At 44.3% G+C, this 19417-nt stretch overlaps 1 protein-coding gene across 1 annotated transcript; it reads right to left on the bottom strand.

The window, feature by feature from the left end:
• Nucleotides 1-1506: 1506 nt before the first annotated feature.
• On the bottom strand, nt 1507-18169 carry rin1b (Ras and Rab interactor 1b). The gene is made up of 12 exons (XM_071523559.1): nt 18154-18169; nt 13990-14105; nt 12996-13110; nt 12660-12732; nt 12439-12530; nt 11377-11534; nt 10518-10841; nt 9460-10027; nt 6687-6995; nt 5779-5910; nt 4127-4296; nt 1507-1830 (listed from the first exon to the last, which is right to left on the bottom strand). Exons 1-12 carry the CDS (start codon nt 18167-18169, stop codon nt 1507-1509), a joined length of 2397 nt encoding a protein of 798 aa, XP_071379660.1.
• Nucleotides 18170-19417: the final 1248 nt, after the last annotated feature.

The raw sequence follows: 19417 nt of genomic DNA, 5'->3' as shown, positions 1-19417 counted from the left end.
TTAGTTATTTTAATACACAATATGATAATTAGTAATGACACTGAGTTGAACAGTCAGTTGATAATGATGACTTGCAGCAGAAGCCACCAAAAGCTGGTGACTCAACATTTACATTCTACCAGTCACCATGAGGTACGGCATGGTCCCGGTTTATTGGCGTCGGTCGGACTGTCCTCCTTCCAGTCCTCCTCCTTGTGGTGGAATGTTTTTTTTTTTTTTTTTTAAAAGTACGGCCAAGAAACAGTGCGAGAAAAGTAGAACTCAAAAGCGGTTTGAAAACGTGAATTCGTGAAATGAAACGCAATTCTGAAAGGATACAATTCTGACACGAAAATATTTTTTTAATACATTCTCAAGTCATTCGGTAAAACGGGTCGCAGGTCGTCCTGGTGGCTCGGTCTCCGGATGTGATTTCCACATTCGTCTCCCAGCTGATGCTATTCTATCACGTCCCCTCCTACTCTCCCAGTCCGCCTCACTGTACCGGCCGTAAACAACAACACAATATTGGAGTAGGGAGGAGAGCCTAAAAAAAAAAAATACATGTCTCTGTGGGTGATCCTAAAAATAAACAGTTGCTTTAAAGCCTGACATGTAAGCCTGCTTCATGAATCACTTGTTTCAGAGTAAACATTTCATCTATAGGATCACAAAATGGCCTCTCTTCCAAAGATTATCTCTCGTGATCTCCTCTAATTGACTTGCACTCCTGCTGTCCTCAGCACAAAAAAACGGTTTTAAGAATATCGCAAACTCTCTTTCCTTAACTTTGGTATTGAGGTTTGGTCTTGGCTATTTCAGCGAGTACAAAACATCTCACCCTTTTGTCAATCAAACAGGAGTAATAATAATAATCCAAGGGGCACGCTAAGCTTTACACCCCCAAACCCTCGACAACACGGCTCCAGCCAAGGACCTGCAGACTGTTACACATAAAAGTGAAGCAATAAAACATCCAACTGTCTTTTAGATTTACCCAGAGCTATACTGTGAAAGGGTTACATCACTGAGGGGGTCACTTTGCCTTCTTGTGTGCATACAGGAACTGTTTTTTGTTTCCAGGCAACAGTAGTCTCGCAGACTTTCTCTTTGGATTTGAGCCTCCTCACGTTTTAATGATGCAATCTCTTCAGTGTATAACTCTGGGTTCCTGTCTCAAATAACATCCAAATCCATTTATTACATATTTTCCATGTCACAAATAGTACACTCCTTTTGACTACCAGCCACTATGTGGTACATAGTACAACTTTTGGCAATGGTCCCTATGTTGGTCCTGCTCTGTTCTGTATGTTGGTCCATTGGGGAATAGTTTACCATTTGAGGTCTGCTCCTAGTCTTGAGAAGGGCTGTAGTTTTTGACATGTCCTGACCCACGACGAGACACAACACAGCTTTTTAGCAACCGACACCGCCGGAGAGAAAGAGACAGAACAAGGGAGAGAGAGAGAGAAAGTGCGAGCGACCATCCGCTCTCCTCCTCCCTCCTCCCTCCATCCCTCCCACTCACTCCTCACACACCGACTCGCTCAGGTCCACGGCGCCACCTCTGGTGAGCCGCCTCATCTTGCTGAAGTCGTGGTCGGTCCTCAGGTAGGAGAGCGAGGGGCCCCCCTCGCTGTGGCTGGCCAGGTCCTGGGGCTGCGCCTGGGCCGGCAGGGCCCGCATCTCCCCGCCGCTGCGCCAGTACAGGGTGTATTGCTGGGGGTCGGACACTCCGAAGGTGGAGGCACACAGCTGCGCCAGGGCCTGGCTGGTCTCCCCGGCTCTCCACTGCAACGTCCGCACCGCGCTCCGCTCCCCGTCCTGGAACAATATCCGAACGCACCTCTGGAGGGAGGGAGGAACAGAGGGAGGGAGGGCGAGAGGGCGAGAGAGAAAAAGAGATAGAGAGAGGCGTGAATACGTATTGTGCACATGCAATGCAGAGGTCAAGAGGCTTATGGAGGGAGGGCAAAAGAGGGGGAGGAATAGAGAGAGAGAGAGAAGGATGGAGCGAGAGCAAGAGGAGGAATGAGAACTGTACAAGCTTACCGGCTGATAATACACTACAATAAATCAGTCAAAATGATGTTCATAGCTTTAAAGCTTTCTAAAGCCATGCCTCTATTTCTACACAGATACACAAACACAGCAGCTTTATATGAACAGTATCCTCATCTTTATCTGAACAACGTCATCATCACAAATTAAACTCTGTTGCATATTACAGCTTCAATGACAAAAATCTCAATATTAATCCACAAGAGCATGTCCATATCCAACTTCATCAAACGTAATCCATTAAGCTTGATGTTCTGGCAAAGTTTTTGCACACTTATCAACACAGCTCTACCAAAACACAGTGAACGGCACTTGAATCTGTACAAAAACTTTTTTACATTTTGAATGAGCAAAAAACGATAGAAGTGATCATAACTGTCTCAACAATCACTACTTAAACCTATTATACAATGTCAGAACCACCTGCAAACGCCTACACAACTCTCTTTAAAACACACACACACGCACACACACTACTGAACATACTCCATTAACCAAATATACAATCTTGAGAAACCAGTGAGAAACCCATTCACTGCCACACACACACAAAAACACACACACACCGCCCATCCTACCCACACACACACACAATACAACACAACTACCCCCCCCCCCCCCTTCACATACACAGATACACAAGTGGCCAAATATCTACCAAAAAAACATTAAAAAAAAACAAAAAAAAAACACACACACACCGGCAATTACCATCAACAGGTCTGCATTCAAGAAAACCCCCAGCAGCGTCAACTTACAGAGTCACTGAGCTCCTCACTGTCCGTGTGCATATTGTGTGTGCCTGCTTCGACGGGTAGATGCGGCTCAATAAATTTCATGTTATCTGACCGCCCACTTCTTCATAGCACTTGGCTCACTGATCCCCGCCTGTGTCAGAGGAAAATCTGGCTGCCGGGTGAGTTAGATTGGCTATTTGAAGCCAGGAGAGGAACCACGTGACGAAGGCAGGAACGTTGTGGATGACAATGCCTTCCATGGCATCTGGTGGACCATTATACCAATTTGGGGCCAGAAGAATGAGTGATAGGAGAGTGGAGGAGCAGTCAGTGTGTGTGTGTCTCTGTGTGTGTGTGTGTGTGTGTGTGTGTGTGTGTGTGTGTGTGTGTGTGTGTGTGTGTGTGTGTGTGTGTGCATTAATGCGTGCCAGTCTGGCTGACAGTGTGGAGTAAGCCGGTGTGCCCAGGTCAGTGGATTACCTCTAAAAATGTCTATAAACTAATCCTCTCAAATGAATATGAAATGTGTTTTGCACGCAAAGGAGGGGAATTCAGGTGTATTGTCTGAAGTGCAGCTGCTGATGTTGCTGTGTGACGACTAGGCCTAACGTCCGACCAACACTCACAATGCAACGATTGATAATCTTCACCTCATCTTGTACTACTTCTGCATCACTTCTATCACCTATCATGGGAGAATATGAGGGCTTGAACTTCCCAGGAAACAGCAACAGGACCTGAGATCAAAGCTGAATCAAATATGGGTCACCGTTGCTTATCCCACCCCGCCTGCCATCGGGTCGCAGATATAGGACAATCTGATGTCACGCGGCACACATCACCATCAACATAATTAATGTGTTGTCTGACCTGTTTTTGTTGCTGTTTATGCTGTTGTGCTGTTATTGCGGCGGGTTGCCAAAAAGGATATTCAACTTTGAATTGCTAAATCCTGATCTGAATCTGCAATCTGTCCAATAAGATATGTTTTCATTGTTTTCACACAAATTGCAAAATTACATATGGCATTTTTTGAAACACTAAAAACAACAGTGTATGTAAATCTTAAATTTAATTTCACCTCACATTCAGATGGCATGTAGCTACTCAATTTCTATCATACTGATGTCAGCTGGGTAAGTAGACAGCATAGTTAGCGCTAATTCCTACTGTCCACACAGCAATCAGCACTTCAATATGTACAGTAAACAGCGTCACCTGAAGTAACATAGCTATGGGACAGGTTGATGAGAGAAGATACAAGAAGATAACAGTAAGACAAACCCGCACGTAACAGTACTAGCGGCTCTGTAGAGTAGTACCAGTCTAACCACAGCATCTCGTACCTGACTCTGCTGGTTCTCCTTCTGTCTCTGGGCTTCTCGGCTCCGTCTGCAGCTCCACTCCCTCAGCGCCTCCTGAGCGTCCTGGGTCAGACAGCCTGACAGAGGCTGGTCCCCCTCCAGGCTCTGGATCAGACAGAGGCTGGCGTACACACTGGTCAGGTAGTAGCCACCTGGAGGCAAGGAAAGAGAGCAGAGGGCTTCAAGAGGAGCAAGCCTAACAATTAAAAAACGGTACTCCACTAGCACTAGCACTTCTGTCAGAGGGTGCTGTCAGGGCATGGTGGCGTTAAACCCTTGCACTTAATATTGGCTGCTTGTAATGATGGTGATCTAAGAATTTAAGCTTATTCTACGGTTTCTCTGGATAAGAGTGGCAACTAAAAGCCCAAAATTAAGGGCTTAACATTTTATATACTATGTCATACTGTGAGGAATTTTGGTTTATGGACTAAAGACATACCATCGCTGAGATATGACTCTTTTTCCTGACCCAGATGGGGTCAGAAAGGTTGCGGACCTCAAAGCAGAGTTCAAAGCAACCCCCATGTTCCAAAATGGCACCAAATGTGTCTGTTTTGCCATTACTTTTTTTTACATACTTTTCTTTCTAACTTAAGATAGACTGGTCAGATTGTTATGAAATTTGAAAATATTACACTAATTACCTGATTTTAGTCAAATGTAAATATGATGTTAAGATAAAGACAGATCTCTTCTTTAGTTATCAGAGCAGAGGCATCAGCCCAGTGTTCTGGTTCTGGGACCCTGCAGTGACGACTCAAGCGTTTGGTGGTTGCACTTGTTTGTTTGTAAGGTTATTTGCAACGTTGTGAATCTTGCCACTTCATGTCAACATTGATCTTGTTTGTATCCTGTTGTTTTAGACAAAGTTCCCTGTGTTCATGTCCATGTTGTGTGCACAATTGAATTACTGTGAAATGAATTGCCCGAGGGGACAAATAAAGCTGCATCGTATCATCTCTCATTGTATTGCCACATCTTATAGCCCTCTTATTTCCCTTCATCTGCCTGTGTGGTTGTTGTCATTTCTGCAATGTTTCATCCTCAATTGAATTAAACTGAATCTTAACTGAGGCAGACACAGAGGGCGGCTGTTTGCAACGTCAAATGAAAGTAATGGGAAAAATATTCAGCTACATCTGCCAACTGACTGAAAACACTTGTGTGGTCTTTGGGAATATAAAGTACTGGACTTGTCTCACACAGTCTGCCAAGGGCTAAGGTCAAGTACTACTACAGTATAATTGCATTTTGTACATTAACTGCTAGTGCTAGCACTAATACATTGTCCTATCAGTGCTGTACTGATATGGAAATCCTTTATTAAACATGAGTCTTTCCATTTAAGTAGCAAGCCGCTGTTGTCAAGTGAAAACCTCATAACTCCAATTTTGGTGATTTTCATGTTTTACTTTCAATTGAAGGATTACATGGCCCTTTATGGATTTAACAAATTATATAACCTTTGGGCTTATGAAAACCTTTCAGGACCCATCGGATAAACTCAAAAATGCATGGTGGTCAAGCTAAAAGCAATTAGCCTATTTTTCTTAGTTGCTGAAACGTTGACATTTTGGAGATACAAGGTTTTCAATAGTACAAGTAGCATAAGTAGTAAACGCAGGTCTTACCCTCTCCACAGAGCCAGGAGGGCTCCAGCAGCTCCATCATGTACTCCACCTCTATCAGGATGTGAGGCCGGTTACACTCCACAATCACATACGACAACGAGGGCAGGAAGTCGTCCCAGTTCACTGCCTGTCCTGAGAAGCAGACGACAGGAGGGCAGCATTAGAAGAGGCTATAATGTAAGATATATCATCATCGTTCATAATGGAGTGCTGACACTTTGAATTCAATTAATTGTAATGATACATGAGAAGTTTTCTTCTATTTATCCCTGAAAAAGTTCCAAGTCTTGGAGGTCCCACCCAGAAAGGGAGTGGGGTGGGAGGAGTGGTGGTTTCCTGTCATGAAACACTCAATTTGATGATTTATGAAGGAGATTATCTGAGGCTACAGATGTAAATAATGCTATTCATGTTTTCTGGTCAATATTCCACCAGCAACAGTGTTTTCAGAGTCATAGAGCTTCTGTTTAGCCTTTCACATTCTGCCTATGTTACTTAGCTAGCTAGCTAGACCTAGCAAACATTAGTAGTGTAAGTTGGTGCATAACAGTTAGGTTAGCTAGCTAGCTAACTACTGTTAGAAGTGCTCTAAGTGGGTTTTATCTGGTAACGTTACATGGGACCCCTCAAGTTTAGATTTATCTTTCTTATAGGAGGCCCCTTGTCTCTTATGGGGTGTCACCCTCAATTTGAACCCATAAAACTGGTCGGGATACTTCAAGAGGGTTAAAACTTGGGATCAACTCGAGATTGAACCATGATCCTGCAACCAACTCTCTAAATGGTATGCCACCCTGCTGCCCAAATCCGTCAATATTTTCATGATATGTGTTTTGTTCTACGAAGGCTTCATAATAGCAGCACTGCCTACAGTACATTTTCAACCAGGTAACATCAAAGACACTCACCATGTAAGGACCCGATGGCCTTGTGGACACACTTGCACACTTGCAGCAGCAGCAGCACCTTATCAATGGGTGAGTGCGTCCTCTGCATCAGCGCCAGCTTCTGCTTCACCCTCTCCACCTCACGGCTGTCAGGAACCCCCGTCAGCACCCCCAGCCGGTCCATGGCCGCATCCCCCTTCAGATGGAGCAGGTTCTGGCTGAGGCGCTGGCTGGAGCCGTCCTGACAGTGCAGCGTAACCAGGGCTTGGTCCAGGAGGGACTTCAGCGGCCGGAGCACACAGGTGAACATGGCCCGCTCCAGCGCCAGGTCTGGGGATACATGAAAGGTTTTGATCCAAAATGAGGAAAAACTGACACCTAGAATATTATTACTAGGTATTCGCTACTGTGAGACTCTTGGTCATTTGCTGGTAGTGAAATGTTTCCACAATGGACATGCAATGATTTGGATTGAAAGCTTTCATATACAGAAGGATTGGACAGAGGCCCAGATAGATGTTGGTCATAATGTATGCAATGGAGTCATCAGGGTGAGGGTGAAAAAACTGTGTGTTTACTGTGTCAATATTTTATATCAACTGACACAAGTAAACAGACACAAACATAACACACAAAATCAACAAACAGAGCTGCTGCTATGCACCCAAACCCCATCCCAAGAATAGAGTAGATGTGCAATATGATTGCATTTAATGCTTTGAATCTAAGGATATACCACTTGTTTGAAAGCCTCAATGGACTCTCCAAACACTGTGCATGGACTGTATGGAGAGTCCCAATTGTACAATACAGTACAAACTGTATATACATGCATGTACTGTACGTGTGTGGTGAAATGCACAGAAGGTAGCAGAGGATGGAGAGGATTGTTTAAACTGTATGAGCAGGGGAAACAAACCAAAAGCTCTCACATTTAGACAGATATGTAAGAGCACTCATGAACACACACACATGCATGCGTGCTCTCACACGTGGACACACACACACACAGTGGTTTCGCTTGCAGTCAGTGGGTAGTCCTGACTAAGTGGGTAAAAATTCTCCAGCGCACACTGTTCTCCACTCATCATCAATATCCTCCTCTCCTCTCCATCCCTCACTGCTTCCCTACTGTATAATGCCCCCCCCCTCCCTCTACCTACCTACCTATCTCACACCGCTCTCTCTCCCCATCTATATCACTATATAATTTCCCCTTGTGATTAATCATTCACGCCCTCCATCCTCTGTTTCTCTACCTCTGCCTCCCTCTTTTCCCTCTCCATCATCTCTCCTTCGTCCCTCCCTCTCTCTCCATATCATTCTTTCTCCCTACCTTGCTCAATCCCATCATCCCTCTCTCTAATAACCAGGGTTGGGGAGTAACAGATGACATGTAATGCGATTACAGCCATCTAATTACACACCGTTTTGGCTCTGAAAAAGGTGATTTCTTAGCTACTACTCACAGATGGTAAATGTAACCGATTACATTTCGAAAGTAACCTTCACAATCCTGCCTATTTCTATCCCTCCCTCCCTCTCTCCCTCCCTTGAATCGTGCTGCTCTTCAAGTGAGCGTGGGACTGCGATATCTTTTTATGATAAACGTGGGGGAGAAAAAAAAAATGCAAATGCCTCCCACCGACGCAATACAAGATAAATCAGAATCAGAGCGCAGGAAGGCAGAGCCACAGCGGCCGACCACTCTCCCCTAAAGCCTCTGCACTGCCAGGCAACCATCTATCATCACACATTTACACACAAACACACCTGCAAGCACACACACACACACAAAGACACACATGCACAGTCACACATAAAGGAATCCAAAAAGAAACACCTACGCACAGGACTGTGTCAAAAGATCTAACAACAATACTTCCATCCATCCAAAGTAACGCCTTGCATTGTCTTTACAATAATGAGACAAATCTCCCAAGGCAGACTGAATGTAATAGATGTGAGTGGATGCGCTCTGGTTAGGGCCGTCCTAACGCTGTTTTCTAAATACCAGAGACAATATGAGCTCCAGTGAATGAGGCTCTACCCCTACGCAAACTACTTTGTGTTGACAATGCCTTTTCACTGCAGCCTGCCTGGGCAACCCACCACTTATCAAACAAGGCTGTCTGTTTCCATAGACCTGCGTCCTCTGGCAGTCTGTTCTATTGAATCGGTGTTTCCTAATAGTGCATTTCTTCTCTTGCCAACGTGCCTCTCTCCCCTGGTCCCCCGAATGCACACTGTCTCCCTTTTCCGATGTGAAAAAGATAGACTACTGTATAGCCTATCATGTATGCATATGGGAAATTCACATGGTTGAGAAGATTGTGCTCGAGATGTAATTCAGCACAGTAAATAATGGACACTAACTACACTAATTCTGATTACTTCCGGTGTCTTTGACACTCAAAATTCAATAGAATCTGACGTATGTAGTCATGTCTATAATCTCACAATGGAAATGTGTTTTTTCCTTGAAACATACAGTATATCTGAGTAATATAAACACTTTTTTAAATTTGTTTTTTCCCATCAAAAACATATTTAAGTTATTAATTTTGTGATCAGATTCCTTTTTACTGTTTTACTGTAAACACAGACCATGCTTCAAAACTATTTTGTAAGCAATGGTCTTGAATGACTTCTTACCTTAGTGGCTAACTATAATGTGATTTACTTTTATAGCAGCAATCATTTTGAACAGAGTAGGCATCGGTTTTTTCAAATGGTGAATATCTCTGGGTTTTAGATTGAAACTCTTCACGTTTGCCAAGATCTGTTTGTTTACCTTTCTCATTCTCTGGCACCAGCGTTTCAATGGGAGGCTCCAGCTCTCCGCTGTCCAACAGGCAGCACTTGGCCTGGGACAGGAAGAGACGCAGGCCCTGCAGGAGCTCCACGGAGGACACACATGACGAGGAAGAGGACGGCAATGCTGATGAAGAGGAGGCCAGGCTTTTGAGCACCTCTCTCTGCTGCAGGAGGAAGTCCTGCACCATGGCCCCGAACACCGAGCGCCTGTCCCTGGACAGCTCCTCCACCAGCCGCGTCAGGCGCTTCTCCGGCGCGAAGAAACACACGAACGCGGCGCTCATGCGGTGCAGCCCGCCGCGGCCTCGGGAGCGCACGAGGGGCGGGCGCTGGAGGGTTTGGGCTCGCGCTTGGGCCAGAGTTTCTGAGTCGGAATCCGAGTCGCCGTCCTCGTCCAGACTGCTGAAGGAGCTGCTGCTGTCCAGCTCGGCCAGGGAGGGGGCAGGCCGACCCTCCAGGGCCAGCACCGCCACCTCGATGCTCGGCTCCTCCGCTCGGGCCGACTGCTGCTGGGGCTTTGGAGGCTCCTCCGCCTTGGTGGACGCCTTGACCAGGGAAGAGGTGACAATTATACAACATGATGATTTAGACAGTGGAATGAGTGAATGACACACACACACTGATACAAGGGGGAAAGGAGTTTCATGTAAAATGTTGATCCTTTATCTTGATGGCAAAATTGTTCATTGCTTTCATGCCAATAAAACAGAGTGAACTGAATTAATGAATGAGTGAGTCAGTGAGTTAGTGAGTTAGTGAGCAGATGAGCAGCCGTATGTTCAATAGTATTTGCAACTAATTCTTTGATGTTTGTATGACCAGCTTGAAGTACCAGATTATTCAGTTAACAGCATCAGAAAGACAGAAGGGGCAGGTAAGTTGTCAGTAACAGAAACACTGATTTAACTTTTTAGCATCCATTCACCTACAGTATATGGAGAACTCCACCCCTTAGGTACCACAATAAATTTAAAACAAGCACTAAGAATTATCTGGGTCTGTGAATGATAAATAAAGATGTTAACTTATCCTTACATGTGACATATAGACCGACATCAGGTCGTCTTCCTCTGCGGAGCCAGGAGAAACAGCAGGGGTTCGCCTCAGGACCCCCGCCCCAGGGTGAACTCTCCTCTGTGGGTTAGTGCTGGCCTTCTGCAGCCTCTCCGCCCCGCCGGGCTCCTCCACCGAGGGGGGAGGCGAGTAGGAGCCGACCCCCTCCATAGACAGATTCATGGAGCACTCGTTGGAGAGCCGGAGCCTCATGCTGCGTTTGAAGCGGTGCCGTTTATTGGAGGCGCCGTGGTTTGTGTGTTGTGGCTGCTGTGGAAAAGAAATTGCTCTTAAGCGGATACAACACTTCACCTTGCAAGATCCACTGACCGGTGAACTGTTTATTTTCCACAGGGGATGGAGTCAAGAGGAAGATGAATGGCAGATATATTAGCAGTTATATAGGAGGATGGATTTAGAGCACTACTATTGGACAAAAACTTCACAATTCAAAAAAACCAAATTTTTCAGGAACCAAACAACAAATCTTATTGGCCTTAAATGGGTTTTCATTGATCTAGTGTCATGAAACCTTTCTTGTCCCATAGAGGACCATGTAAACCTTAAATCAGTGGTTCCTCGGGACCCAGAATACCACTGGTTTTCTGTCCAATTAGGTAGGCATTCACCTGGCATCTCAGATCTAAATCAGTCTCTGTTAGACAGCCAGAAAGAAAACTATCAGTACTCCAGGTCTTGACGACCGGAATTGGGAACCACTGCTTGAAATCAAAATTAAAAAAACATAAAAATCACCCAAAGAGGAGTTATGAGGCTGTCACATGATAGCAGTGAGAGGTACGGTAACTCCTCAGAGACTCCTCAGATATTTGCCACTAACCTCCAGTTGCAGGAAGAGGGGGTTGATGAAGCAGAGTTTGCCTTGTCTGCCTCGGGTCAGCAGGGTCAGCCCCGCCTGGTCCTGACTGGTACTGGTCGATGCCAGCTGGTCCACCGGCCCATTCTGCATGTCTGAAGGACTCGGAAAGCTCCAGAACTCTAGTGGGAGATTCAGGAATAAGAGTAGATCTCAACCTTTTTGAGTTGAGATGTCTATGATCACAGGGATGCCCATCTCTAATACCTTAACCCAGAGAATGGTGAATCATGGCAAATCAAGGTGTAGCATTTTTAAACATCAGTATATCAGTGTCAATATATATATCAGTGTCAGTATATCAGTGTCACTACTATGTATATTTTTGTTATTCTTGCCCTTATTTGTGACTCTTTTTAACAATTTAATATTTGATATATATATATATATATATATATATTTTATGCCTACTACGTAGTTGTTGCTTGCCATTGTCCTAAGAATTTCATTGTTCAGAATGACATTGTGTTATACTGTGCATTTGATAAATAAAAAAACTTTGATTTTGAAATTAGTTGGGATACCTTGGTATAATTATCGTTAACAAATGAGATCATGCTCCACGATTAGTAGCCTCTGCCTCAAGCCAGTGGTGTTGTTAGTGCTAGTGTTTCTCAGAATTAAGACCACATTTCCCAGAAATCCTGTTGCTTCCTGGATGTTTGGTAAAAGTTGCTTTTTTTTGGCTTTACTTAAGAGTATAAACAAGTTGTGAGTGATTTTTCCATCATCCATTCACTTGTTCCACCATCTGCCATTGCAAGAAACTCTGAAAGCTTTAGCTCTGAAGAACAGTGCCCTCTTGTTTTGTGCCATAAAGCAATCCAGCAGATTCCCAAGGTCCAATCCAGTGACGCACAATGTAAAATGCAGTGGAGAGGCAGGTAGAGGCTGACGATCTTCTTGCTGATGGTGCTTGTTTGTTTACAGTAATAATACTAATGTCTCAAAATTAATCTAGTAATGATTTACTGATGATTTACTGATATTAAACTAAAACTAAGAGTGCTACATGTAGTACTGTACCTTGTCCCATATGTGAGATGGCCTCCAGCTGCCTGTGGGACGCGGCTTTAGCAATGGCCTCCGGTAGCTGCAACGGGAAGGGCAACACATCCCTGCAGACAAAAAAAAATTGACACCTCTAGAAATCAAACTCATGAAACGTGTGACGGAGAATGAGCTTCAGGTACTATAGCTGAATGACGTTAGGCGTTAGTTAATACCGCTAAAATACATTAGCCTACCTGCTGACACAGTAGAAGGCCACCAATCGACACAAATCTGGGAAGCTGAGTGCGGAGCTCTCCAAGGCGAAGGCTGGTTATAGAACAGACAGAGTTTGATTGACAGCTGTGGAGGCAGTGGGAGACTTGTTCAAATTTAACAGGGAGTATGGTAGTTTGTGAATAATTGGGAGGGATCCAGACTCTTCATCCCACATCAATTTACTCAATGACTGTGAGAGCGACACTATACCATAAACGGTGATACTGGGCGGACAAATGTGTGTGATAAGTGTAAGTGTGTTGCTGTAGCTGCGGGCGGTTAATATGCGTTAATCCGGCTTGTTTCATACTCACTGGAGTTCTCCTCGCAGATGAAGCACTCCTTCATAGAGGAGGCACTTCTGTCTCCTGAAACTCTCAGACACAGCACCTTCCTCTGAGTGGAGCTGCATTTACGCACCAAAAATGTCTGGAAGCACCGCCAACCAGCAGAGAAACAAGAACAAAACACATCAATGTTACTGTCTTTTTATGTATGTTTTTTCATTAATCTTTTTCAGGAGATGGCACAGAAGGAGCAAATAGCATAAACTACAAGCATGAAAATAATAGTTATATAAAAGCAGATAGACAAAAGTTTATACTCCAACCCTATATCTCCCTGTTGATGTTATCAGTGTTCCCTAATTAAGGATAAATAGATCGAAAGCTCAGTCACCGAGTAAAACTTGCATTGATCTAAGTGTGCAGAGGTCGCCTCTTCTACACCGATGTTATTGTCTTAAAAGTAAAGTTATGACTTTGGTGAAGTTCAACCACAGTTTACTTTCACCACCAAGCTAAAGCTAAAGCGTAAGTCATTTTAAATGATATGTGGTTAAGTCTGTGTAGGAGGTTGGTAAAACTGACACAAAATATGATATAAAAATAAGATACTGTTTTGAACTTCCATTTTCTGTGAAAAATGGGAGACTAAAAATCATGATGATGATGATGAATGCACCTGAAATAGTTCCAAAAATGAACCTGGCTACATCAGATATGAGTTAATGATATTTCCTTTTTTAAAATGTGTGAATTTCCACGCCATATAATAAAAAAAAAAACACTGACAACTTGTTATTACTAAAAGGTCAGTCCTCTTATTTTGTCGCCAACTGTCACTCTTCATGCTAAAGAGTTAGCATGACGAGTGACAGTTGGCGACTAGCATTAACCAAAATAAGAAGACTGAACTTCATGCTAAAGAGTTAGCATGAAGCACCAGAGCGAACGATCTACCAGGGACACACGGACGATGTTGGTGTCTACGTTTTCGGCACTTAGGGGCAATTTGATTGGTCCTCACCCCGACAGGCTCTCTCAGCAGGATATAGAGGGCGGAGTCTTGGTTGAGTGACAGCTGCAGCCAGACGGGGTGCGTGACGAGCAGACGGTCCAAAACACTGAAGGCCCTCTGGGAGCCTCGCGGGGGGCAGCCCACCTCCTGCATCTTCAACACAGAGAGAGAGACGGGCCGACGTCAGGTATCACACACCAATCATCACAGGTGTAGCATCCAAAAAAAATAAGTGTAGATTTGAGATTTCACCCCTCAATATTAGGAGAAGAATGAACTGCCACCTGCAATTACTTATGCCTCAAACGCATATTTTGTAGTTTTACTCGTATCTGCATTTCTTGAAGCACAGTTGAGTTTTACCGAAGCACATTTTCTCTGATCGGCTTTGGTCACACAAGAAGATGAAGCCCTTCCTCTTGTCGTTTAAAACTCCTTAAATCCATTTCCACAACAAATTAGACTGCCATGTTTCATATTTTGATTACTCTTAACCATTCAGATCAGAGGTTCAGCTTAGCACTTTCTTAGCCTACTGTATTTCACATCGACTCCGCAGTCTCGCTATCATAGTTCACATTTTTCTACATATTTGTTTTGTATTTTCTGTTTGTTTCTGTTTGTGTGTTGTCGAAGTGAGGACAAATTGTATTTAGGCTACTACTATTCCCACAGTATGTTGGTGTGATTTGCTGCCCAGAGTTTTATTTAGTGTGTCCTGCCAAGTTGAAGTGAAACCTATGCCCTTGCCAATCACACATACACACAAACACAAATGTGTACGCATACAGTACTAGTCATGAATGCACACCTGAACATATGCATTGAGGTACACATACACACACACACACACGCACATTTTAACGACCCTATCCTTCAGTGCACTTCAATTTAAAGTTCCTAGATTTTAGGGAGATTTTAAAGCAGCCACCTCCTTCTAACTGTCAAAAGCATTGTTGTGGGCTTCAGCACTACTCAACACCTTACCTTTTCCCTGTCACCATAACCAAAACTCACCCATCAGCACCACACGAATAACACCAGTGTTTGAACACGCCACATTTTAAGAAAAAAAAAATGCACATTTTTATGTAATTAAAACAAAATGATTCAGTTACGGGGGCATTTGTTTTGTTTGTGTTTGATGATATTTGACTAAAGTGGCACTTTAATGTGAGAATTCAATCACAGATTTACTTTCAGCACACAAGTACCTCTCTCTCTCTCTCTCTCTCTGTCTCTCTCTTGCTGTCTGTTTCTCACTCTCCTCCTGTCTCTCTCTCTCTGTTTCTCTCTCTCTCGCTGTCTGTTTCTCTCCTCCTCTCTCCCTCCCTTTCTCTCTCTTTCTCCCTCTCTCTGTCTCTCTCCATCTCTCTCCCTCTCTCTCTCTCTCGCTCTCTCTCTCTCTCCTCTGCTGCTGGATGTCACCGTGGTGACACTGTGTGGGCTGCTGGAGAACGTTTGCGAGCGTAGCAGCAGATGGTTGCCATGGCAACCCAGGCCTACACATCCTACCAGGCATTCCCACTCAGTGAAACACCCCTTCTCTGACAAGTTGATGTGCACGCACACACACACACACAGACAGACACACAACACACAACACACACACAAACAGTGCTCAAGGGGTGACAGGTTTTCCGGGGCGGCTGGGGTGCAGAGGTGTTTTATTTCTAGGAAGCTTTTTCGTGACTTCCCCTCCCTTCAAAAATAAAAAAAAATATCAAAAAGCGATGCCATTAATAATCTGGTTTGTTTTGTTTTTTTTAGTAGCTTTCCTGGATGCTTCCTCCCTCACATCAGAGCAGTAAAGTTCATTTCCGAGCGACGAATATCCTGCTCCAAATCAGATACAGCTGACTATTTCAGTGGTATTGTTTACACGATACGGTATCATGAAAATTATTGATTTTTATCCAATAGCACATTTGAAATTTTCACATTCTACATCTCCTCCTGTCACCTATTACATAACTACCCCCCCTCTCCCCCTGCTCAGGGAAGCCAGATACACATGAACCAATTGGAAAGTGGCAGGGCCATTAACAGAGGTAAACAGCATTAGTGGGGTTAGGAATCAACTGCAGGAGATATCAATCAAAGGAGGGGGAGTGTTATATAACAATCACAGGTTCTGCTCAGACATCTTCATGACTTTGGGAGGAACTCCGGCAGAACTTTTCAATTACGTTTGAACATGAGAAAAATTGCAATTATAAAAACAGAATGTGACTGACTTAATCTGTCAGAGATGCACTTCAGATGGGCGTAACTTAAAAAACAGACACACTTCACGTAAGCCTTGCTTTACAGTCTGCATTGACACTTTTACAAGAATCACAATCTTTATATTACACTTAGGATTTCAAGATGTGGTTTGAATGATAAGCCATGTGTGTGTGCGTGTGTGTGAGAGAGAGAGTGAGTGAGTGTGTGAGAGTGAGTGTGTATAAAACTTTGACTCTGAGTGGGCCTGCAGAGTCACCCTATTGAATATCTGAAGTCATCCACCTCAAAGGCGCACGGTCCGATGACCTAACCACATACAATACCACAAAAAGCTATGAGAGAGAGAGAGAGACCCAAGTGTATCGCTAGCCATTTCCAGGTTCGCCTTACATAAAACGCAATGCTGCCCACACACTGAAGGACTTATGTAATTCCCTGAGAGAAAGAGAGAGAGACAGAGAGAGAGAGAAACCGAACGGAGCAAGGAGAGAAAGGGAGACAAAATGAAAGACAAAACAATAAAAAGAGAAAAAGCTGCGACTGAAAATTAAAGCTGGGTAAGGAATCACAGTGTGAAAAGACATTACGTGGGCCAGCGAGCGCTGCGGTTCAAGTTGGCAGACTGGAACGTAATAAGCAAAACAAGACGAGTGTCTAACAAGGTACTTCTACACCTGAGGCTGCAACCCAGCGGGGTATACCAAAGTCTGATGCCGAACACACTGAGCGCGCTCACTAACAAGGAAGTAGATGAAGAGACAGATAGGGCCACTTCTGTCTGAAGGGGGATGGAGAGAGAAGGAGAAGGAGAGGAAGTTAGGAGAAGGGGATGAAAAGGAGCGCTGGGCCCAGTAGTGGGAATCTCCAGGGAACTGCAGGGGGAAGTGGAGCGTTGGAAAACCAGACTATATTAAATTAGTGCATTAAAATGTCAGGGAGACTCCTGGGAGACAGATTTGCTAGGTAAGGAATGTACTAGTACAGTCAAAACTGGAGTGGGCAGTAAACTTACAGTACAGTAAAGTTAAATGGAGACAGTGCTAGACATGGGCAGCGAAGAAATGCCTGTTGTTGATATATATTTTGGAAAAGGGAAGCCCAAATTTGCATGTGCAAAAACTGACCAACAGACTGACGGACTGACTGGAGAAAACCCAACTAATAGCAGGAAACACCTGCTGCGGAAGAGCTGAGAAATTTGGACTGAGATCTGGACAGAAAGGCAAAAACTGGACAGAAGGACGGACCGACCGGCTGGTTGAGTGAGTCAGTGGCTGATGAAGAGATTCGACCGCTCACAGAACACAACTTTTCAGCAGGAGATCTGAGAAAACTCCATTCCACTTGGCCAGTAGTGCAGTTTTATTTAGATTTTGGGGGTGGATGGATTGGTACAAATGGGGGAATATGTACAGCTAAAGAGCTATTACATTGCAAAAAAAATCCATCTTAACAAGTCATATTATCCTACTATAAAATGAGGAGAACTCTGTCTGTCTGCATCCATTTTGCTCCTCAATGGGTTGGCCAATCAATCTGAAACTGCACATGGGCATTGAGCATTGGCATAGGCAGGGACTGACAAAGCTGATTTTTCCATTTTCCAAAATTTACGCTGTTTATGCGCATTTTTGGCGCGCGCATCTCCAGGTATGGACTAGTTGAATCCTAAAATAGGAATTTTCTTAAAATAATGGGGTTAGATAATTTCACTTATTTCCAATGCAAATCAACTTGCTTCAAGAATGTTGGAGAATCAAATGTAATTTTCTTTATAGTAGTGCAGTGATCTGCCTTATTCTGACTTGTGTCAAGACTGACACTCATTTCTAGAAAATTCCTGAAACGATGAAAACAATGCAGGCTAAATGACTTGTTAATACGGACGTTTTTGCATTGCAGAGCTATTAGTCTGCTAAGCTGTTCATCAGATAGCATCACCACCCGTCTCCCCCCTCATCAGACCAAGACTTGACACATCTGTTAACCAGGTATGAGCCTGGGCAGCAGCCCATTGCCACCTCGAACTTTAGAGCATGAGAGTCTATGGAGGCTCTTCATGGCTGTTTTGACTGCAACCTGGATCACAGGATACCTCATGGCCAGGCCGCAGTTTGTCCGCCTGTGGTTTCACCTCGCTAGTTCTCTCTCCACACCTCTGCCTTCAGCTCTGGGTCTTGCCACCTCCAGATATTCTCTCATAACTCCTCTGTGGTGCAAGAGGAACCATCAGCAGCTCAGTGTCAGCAAGATGAAGGAGCTAGTAGTGGGTTTCTGACAGAGCAAGAACCCACCTGTAACAGTCCAGGGTGAGGAGGTGGAGATGGCGCAGTCCTACAAGTAACTTGGCATTAACATCAACAAGAAACCAGGCTGGGCTAAAAACACGGAGGCACTGTACAAGAGAGGGTGGACTGTTGTTCTTGAGGAGGCTCAGGTCTTTCAAAGTTCTACCAAAGTGTTGTAATTCACCTTTTTGTTGTATCCACTTCCCCTCAACCTGCCTCCTCTACTTCTACTGCAGTTGGTGATTTCCTACATTTCCCAAAATTACTTGCGAAAACCCCCAGAGAACGGACGTGAACTCGCTGAGCTGAACTTTAGGTGTAGGTGGACAGGGCGATAACGACAGCGACAGTAAGAGCAAGACAGCGAGAGTTCCCAGTCAAGAAAAAGCGAGAGTCGTGCCCCTTACTCAAAACGCAAAACACCTCTTGTGGCTGCATTGCATTCTGGTCCATTGAGGCTGCTGTCAGTGGAGAAATTGGTCGCTCTGCCTCTTCTACGATGGATTTGTACCTGTGTGATTGTTGGACATCGGGGCAAAACGGTGAGTCAAGAAAGAAGCCCTCGCTTTTTGATTCTGAGGGACTGACACCAAAACCTGACGTTTACTGTCGATGCTTTCTCATTAAACTCCATTGTAGCTGCGCTGGAAATATCTCGATGTGACGTTGTCTTTGTTTGGCCAGTTATTCACAGGAATAAGAAAAAACAGAAACAACAAAATGGACCCAGAAACAACAAAATGGACCCAGAAATGTAAGATACACTGCCAATAGCTGTTTTTTTTTAACAGTGTTGCAGTGTTTTAGGTTGGATTTTTTCCTTTAACAAACTAGTGGAAAAGGCTGGCTCTGTCATAACACTGAGCCTGGACACCCTGGAGGCAGTAGCAGAGGATGAGGACTAAAATGATCTCCATCTT

This window comes from Centroberyx affinis, unplaced genomic scaffold (genome assembly GCF_046629955.1).
Source record: "Centroberyx affinis isolate AG114_WGS23_722 - 3 ecotype Tasmania unplaced genomic scaffold, CSIRO-AGI_Caff_v1 ptg001094l_1, whole genome shotgun sequence".
NCBI classification, from domain to species: domain Eukaryota; kingdom Metazoa; phylum Chordata; class Actinopteri; order Beryciformes; family Berycidae; genus Centroberyx; species Centroberyx affinis.
Note: the sequence above shows the minus strand (reverse complement) of the source record. Positions and strands in the feature narration are given on the sequence as shown.

Bases quoted from the DNA above. Each gene is read 5' to 3' on its own strand.
- rin1b (XM_071523559.1), bottom strand. The intron at 12,531-12,659 runs GTAGGCTAATGT...TTTTGTCTGCAG, and splicing joins GCCTTCTACTGTGTCAGCAG to GGATGTGTTGCCCTTCCCGT. The intron at 4,297-5,778 runs GTAAGACCTGCG...CCTTGCCTCCAG, and splicing joins CTCCTGGCTCTGTGGAGAGG to GTGGCTACTACCTGACCAGT.